The sequence below is a fragment of the Heterodontus francisci genome, chromosome 33, assembly GCF_036365525.1.
Source record: "Heterodontus francisci isolate sHetFra1 chromosome 33, sHetFra1.hap1, whole genome shotgun sequence".
NCBI lineage: Eukaryota > Metazoa > Chordata > Chondrichthyes > Heterodontiformes > Heterodontidae > Heterodontus > Heterodontus francisci.
Window position 1 is genome coordinate 50056474 of NC_090403.1, and position 7166 is coordinate 50063639.

At 41.9% G+C, this 7166-nt stretch overlaps 1 protein-coding gene across 1 annotated transcript in view; it reads right to left on the reverse strand.

Annotated features, from left to right (window-relative positions):
• The window catches only part of rpl19 (ribosomal protein L19), a 431812-nt gene extending 425047 nt beyond the window's left edge, over window positions 1-6765 (reverse strand). The window contains exon 1 of the mRNA XM_068013540.1: window positions 6761-6765. Within this exon, the coding sequence (XP_067869641.1) occupies window positions 6761-6763 (3 nt within the window). The 5' untranslated portion in view covers window positions 6764-6765. The remainder of the gene's footprint in view (window positions 1-6760) is intronic.
• Window positions 6766-7166: the final 401 nt, after the last annotated feature.

A 7166-nucleotide genomic window follows, 5' to 3' on the forward strand; every position in this document is an offset into this window, starting at 1 on the left:
AATAACTTGTGGTTGAAGGATAAATGTTGACTGGGAGAACTCCTGTGCTTTTCTTTAAGTAGCATCAAGGAATCCTATTCACAACCATCTGAACAGACAAAAAAGGGCTTCAGTTTTACCCAAATGATTGCAACTCCAACAGTCCCTGAATACTGCAATTAAATAACAGCCTAGGTTACAGGTTGAAACCCTAGAGAGAGGCTTAAACTCAACCTTCTGAGTCAGATGTAAGAATGCTGCTACTGAGGTAAACTGACAGCATTGTATGCAGTTTGTGTTTTGGAATTATAAGCGGGGGCAAACTTGGCTTCTGAAAGAGGTGGACTGGGAATGATTTCAGTCAGGGTTCCTGCTCCTGATCGCTATCCAAAGACACCTGCTGGAAAGTGCACCTCTCCATGTCGGATTAAGGACAGTTAGGACTGGGTTTGACTCAGTTGCCTGCTGACATTCACTAGCTAGGATTACACATGAAGGACAATGCCTGTAGAACTGAACCCAGCAAAGATTGGGCATCTTTAAAGAGGGGAAAACCTGAGGAATAAAAAATAATTTCGCAAGGGTAGGTCACCACATTTAAATATGAAGTAAGTTAATTAAGATAGATTTCACTAATAAGCCATCATTTTTTTTGGAAATGCAACATTTTGAACTAAATGCAATACAACATGTCCTACAAACCGGAAACGACGAATTACTTACTACCCCAGGTCTCAACAGTGAGCCTGACTGGCTGATGAACCAGGAATATAATCTGAGGTATGTTAGGCCTGTCTGGCTAAGGCAGGGGTCAGCAACATAATAACAAGAGGAACCATTTTTTAAATTGAGTCAAAAACGCAATATCTTAACAGCCGTAATGCTGTTACTCAAATGCCAATAATAATGAAAACCAGGACAGACACTTTTCAACATTTTAAAAGGTTTTCACAAAAAAGTTGTTAATTGAATGGTACTTTCTCACAAGTGCAATGTTCATAAAGTTTTACAAAATGAAACAAGCCATTGAATTACCATCAAAATGGGTTCAATCGATCAAGTTTGTGAGCTGCATATAAAGTCCTTAATGAGCTGTATGCGGCTCCGGAGTTGCAGGTTGCAGACACGTGGGCCAAGATATCATGTTGACTAAGCCTACCATAGACAAATGACTTGGTTTCAATCTCCCATTGCCAGTCTGTCAACGTGCTGTTATCTCAACCTTAGACAGACCCCTTGTACCTCCCTCCGTGCCACCCCCAACTCCCAGATCAGTACTTTGATTCTTGAATCCCAGTAATCATTCATTCATAGGCATCAGCTTGCCACAGTGTGTAAACTTTACTTTCAGGATGGTTTTGAATAACCAATAAACCTTTGCTTTGAATTTTTCGAACTTCTAACTGATGTTATTCTTGCAGAATCAATTAACTTTGAGTTTTATTGTAAGTCTCAGTTAAACATTCAGAGACTCATTTAAAGCCATTTGATGGTTCAAGATTTACTTTCTAAATAAAAAGGTGTTAAGGTACAGCTGGCAACCTGACACTTTGTATTTTTACAGGGATCAGGAGAATAGATCGAAGAATCTTCAGGAATAGTTTTTACAATCTCTTTAAAGCCTCTGTGAACTGAAGGGTTTTTTTTTGATTTATAAACTAATTACTTGATTCCATTACCCAATCCTCTCTACTGGGGAATAGAATCTTCAGAATTATAGTTTTGCACAAATGCACAGTCAAGGAAAATGCAGGATTGGAACAGATACATAATAGACAAGTCATGAGTTACTATCATCAAAAAGCTGCAAAAAGCGGAGCCAATTGATTACCAATACAGTAATTGGTCCATGTCTGGAGCCCAGAGCCCGTCTCCCTTGTACTCACACTGCTCTCTCGGTCACTTGGCTGAGGGTCTGAACTCCTCTTTGCTGAGATCTCTTGAGACCCTTTGTAAGGAATAGACAACATCCAGGCCCAGATGTAACTATTTACAGCAGGTACAAAACCCAAGAAGCAAAGGGAAAAAGTGATCAGTTTTACTATCTCACACATAGTTGAGGATGGAAAAAAAAGCCAAAAAATGACAGTGATTCTTAATGATAGGTCAACACATTCGATTGTAGGTGAAGTTTCTTGAGGTTGAGAAACTCCCAAGCCCTGGGTTTATAAGGCTTCTGATATAATCTCTGGCCAATTAAATTGTTTGTTCAGATAATGGGAAGGAGGGACAATTAGTTGTTAACAGCTTAAAATTAATGGGATGTACCACCCAACTGACATTGAATCAACAATGCACGCAAACAAACACACTATCCCATGCATCCAATCTTAACTGCACAGAGAGAGTCTGGGCTTTGCCATTATTCATAGTTTGCAAACACTAAGCAGCCAGGGGGCCCTCCCTGTTTGTTGACACAGGCGAAGGAATATCATCAGCTCCATTCTTCATTGGATTTACCAACAGTCACAGTCCTCAAGCTGTGCAATCTCTGTAAATTCATTTGAGAAAAATGCCACCTCATTAACTGCAATTATCACCTGCTGGAAGGTGGGTGGGGTGGGGGCGGGTGGAGATATCAGATGTTGAGAAACCAACTCGACATAAACTGGCCTAATGAGATATATAGCCTATTTTTCAAATATCAATGAACAGTAATATTTAGTGGTTCGAATGATAATATAAAGGGTTTTGATAGAATAAATAAAGAGAAACTATGGTAGAAGGTTTGGTAACCAGAGCACACAGATTTAATGTAACTGGCAAAAGACCCAGAGGCAAGATGTGGAGGAGTTTTTTTAATGCAGTGAGTTGTTATGATCTGGAATTCTCTGCCTGACAGGATAGTGGAAGCAGATTCAATAATAACTTTCAAAAGGGAATTGGATAGAAGCTTGAAGTTAAAAACATTTTCAGGGCTATGAGGAAAGAACAGGAGAGTGGGACTAATTGGATAGCTCTTTCAAAGAGCCAGCACATGCATGATGGGCCGAATGGCCTCCTTCTGTGCTGCATCATTTTATGATTCTATGAATTGTACCCTTGACCATCGTAGGCTCTTTAATATGCTGAGAACATGAACTTCTGCACTTGTCACAATCTCTAACTCAGTCAAAACTGCACGTCCTGCATCCTGTCCCACACAATGTCCCATTGCCCATGTCCTTACTGACCACTGTTAGTCTCAGTGTCCTCCAGTGAATCAACTTCAAAACCCCTGTCCTTCAGTTCCAGATCCCTGCAAGCCCTCATTCCTCTCTATTTCTGCAGTCTCCTCCAACCATGCATCCTTAGCCTGTGCCGTTCAGCTCTCTGACCTCCTGCGTATCAGCCTTCCTTCCTTTATTCCACCTTTGATGGCAAAGCATGCAGTGCTTCTGACCTATTCTCTGAAACTCCCTATCTGAACCAGCTTCATCTCTCCCAAGATTCCCAAAACTAATGGATATGAAAATCGGGTAGTAATATTCAGTTAAACATTGGGGAGACTGAAACCACCATCTTTGACCCCCAACACAAGCTCCATACCCTCACAACTGAATCCAGTCCTCTCACTGTCTCAGATAATCAGACTGTTTGCCAATTTGCATCCTATTCAGCTGCAAGCCGTGATTACGGTTCCATATTCTCTCCACTGCAAACACTGCCTACCTTCATCTTTGTAACATTGCCTACCTTTATTCCTACTTCAGCCCATCTGCTGTTGAAACCTTCCTCGATGTCTTTGCCATCGCTAGACTCCACTATTCCAATGCCATCATCATTGATCTTCCGTTCTCCACCCTCTGTAAACTTCAGCTCATCCAAAACTCCACGCCCATATCCTACCTACACCATGTCCTGCTTGCCTAAAACCACTATCCCTCCTGATCTACATTGGCTCCCAATCTTTGATGTCTTAAACTTAAAATTCACGTTCTTTGTTTAAATTGCTCAACAGGCTTCCTTCTACCTAGTAATGCAACCTGCTGCGGTTCTACAACACGCCCTCCCCCCCGAATCCCTCGTCTAAACTCTAACTTGGTTCCCTTGTACATCCCCACTCTCTTCATCCACAATTGGTCATCAGCTGTGCCTTCAGTAGCCTAGGCCGCATGTTCTAGGATTCCCTCCCTAAATTCCCGCACCTCTCCACCTCCCTCTCCTCCTTTAAGCCCCTGCTTAAGTCTCTGACCAAGCTTTTGGTAACCCCTCCTAATAGTTCTTTCTTTGGCTTGGCATCACCGATTATGCCTCGGTGAAGTGCCTTGAGCTATATTTCTAAGTTAAAAGTGCGAGAAGTGCAATTTATTGTTGTTGAGGAAATTACTAATTAATTACTAATCCTGGCTTCAAAGGGAGGAATATTGAACAGTGGAATAAGTCAAAATCTCTGTGCTCCTCCAGTTCTGGTGTTGTCCATTTCCCGACCCACTACCTTCCCAGCACCATTGGCAGCTGTGCCTGCAGCCATTAGACCCTAAGCTTTGCCCCTCTCTCTCCTCCTCTAAGCTGCTTCTCAAAACTTATCGCTTTGTCCAAGCTTTTGATCACCTTGCCTCCTAATGTCTCCTTCTTTGACTCAGTCTAAATTCCCGACCGATTATACTCCTGTGAAGCTCCTTGGTACAGTTTACAATGTTAAAGGTGCTGTTTAAATGGAGGTTGTTGCTGGATCCAGGGAGGTTGAATAAAATGCGGTTTTCTAATCATTGCCTTGTGTACACTTGCCTCCGCGAACAGAAATGGAAGTCATACTTTTATGTTCCCACCATGTATTTGGGGTCCCAGTACAATACTGAACAAATTCAACTGGATGAGATCCCATTATAAAGGAAGAACTACTTGAAAAGAGCAGTGTCTTTCTGTGTGCTCATTTCAATGCAGCATATACCAAAAAAGACGTGCACTGTCCTGGGTAATAATTAATCCAGTTAAACAATTATGTGCTGAGATGGGAATAGGATTTGCTATAATTCTTTGCATGAAATATTGAAAGCTAGATACTGTGCTACTAGTTAATTGCAATGATCCAGCTTAATCTTGTGGGGTAAGTGTGGGCAAGGACAGTAAACGCAAAGTAGATAGAAGTAATTCTAGGGATAGACGCCTAGGATCATTACTGTCTCTCTGTCTCCTCTTAGTCTGGTGGGCAATATTTGAACAAATGTTGCTCTCAGTGCGACACTAACCTTAACTCATTCCGATTTGATGATCCTAACACAGTGACTAATGGCCTGCAGATAAATTGTTTGCCTGAGTTTTTCTATCACTCTTAATACTCGTGTTTGTTGGAGGGCTTAACGTATGCATTTGCTAAACTCTCAGTAAGCTTAATATCAACAGCCGCTAAATACAATGCCTTGTAATCTCTGTTACATTCTTGATTAACTGAATACTATGCACTGATTCTGGTTGAAATAAAGAGACCAATTTCTGCAAAATGTGTTCATTTCATTTTGATATATTTATACAGGAATGGGTCCCATACGTCAGGATACCACCCCAGTTGAAATGGGCAGGAGACTGTAGTGAATCTATGACATCAAACATGGATTTTAAAAGTCTGTGGGAGGCAGGTGAAAAGGAGGCTGAGGACAGTAAGGAGCTCCACAGTTTTAAGATTGCTAAAAAAAAAAACGATTGAAAGGAGAAGCTCAGAGTGTGTCTTGCTAGCAGGAGCGGACGGACATGAATAAAGTGTGTAGGATGGTGTTCTGAAGCTTAAAAAAGAGGAAAGTTCAGAGAAGCTCTTCTTCTTCTTCAGCCTCCTTGTCTCAAGAGACAATGAGTAAGCGCCTAGAGGTGGTCAGTGGTTTGTGAAGCAGCGCCTGGAGTGGCTATAAAGGCCAATTCTAGAGTGACAGACTCTTCCACAGGCGCTGCAGATAAAATTGGTTGTCGGGGCTGTTACACAGTTGGCTCTCCCCTTGCGCTTCTGTCTTTTTTCCTGCCAACAGCTAAGTCTCTTCGACTTGCCACTCTTTAGCCCCGCCTTTATGGCTGTGGACATGAATAAAGTGTGCAGTATGGTGTTCTGACACTTAAAAAAGAGAAAAATTCAGAGAGACACTGCTCATCGTAAAACTAGGCAAAGAGTTTGTATAGACAGACAGGTAAGAGGCAATAAAAGATCTGACTGACACAAGAAGAATGCCAGAGACATGACAAGAGCTCCCAGAGGTGTGTGTAAGCACGGGCATCTTTGCCTCAGTATTTTATGGTCAGTTGTTAATGCTCCTTTTTCCAGCTCCTCCCTGAACATTGTGGAGCATGGATTCCAGAATTGCCCCAGCTTCTCTCCAGTAACTCACCCAAGCAGCCATTCTTTGTGTGGCTGGCCAGTCAGTGAGTGAGTGAAAGGGTCAGTCAATGCATTGGAATTCTAAATAATAGGTAGGGCATGAATCCCTGGTTGGATTTAAATGAGGCAACTAGTCAGAGTACATTTTGACTCAGTGGAAACTTAATATAAAGCCTTCAAGCATTCTAAGCCATTGGTGCATGATTGAAGTAACTGCTGATGAGGAGGACATAGTGCAATGCTTGATTATTTGCTTGCTGATTAAGAGGTCCTGGGTTCAAATCTCAGTACCTGTTCTTTTTTTTTTTCTTCCTAATTCAAGCTTATTCCATTTTATAAAATGGAACCAACTCAGAAATAATGTTCCAACAGAAGGTCATTGACCTGAAACATTAACTCTGTTTCTCTTTCCACAGATGCTGCCAGACCTGCTGAGTATTTCCAGCATTTTCAGTTTTTATTTGAGTAATCTAGTTGTTTATTGCAGCACTTAGCAAACATGGCCGCACTGAGCAGTCATCTATCTAATCGTAGCCAGAAAATCACTTGCAATGGCATCTCTTCCTTCTCCCCACAGTTATCTCTTGTGTCGCTCAAGGATCTATCCTTGGCCCCCTCCTATTTCTTATCTACATGCAGCCCCTCGGTGACATCATCTGAAATCTCAGTGTACGCTGATGACCCTCAGCTCTACCTCACCAGCACCTCTCACGACTCCTTCACTGTTGCTAAATTATCAGACTGCTTATCTGACATTCCATACTGGATGAGCAGAAATTTTCTCCAATTAAATATTGGGAAGACTGAAGCCATTGTTATCGGTCCCTGCTCCAAACTCTGTTCCTAGCAATCAACTCCATCCCTCTTCCTGACAACAGTCTGAGATTAAGCCAGTCAGTTCACA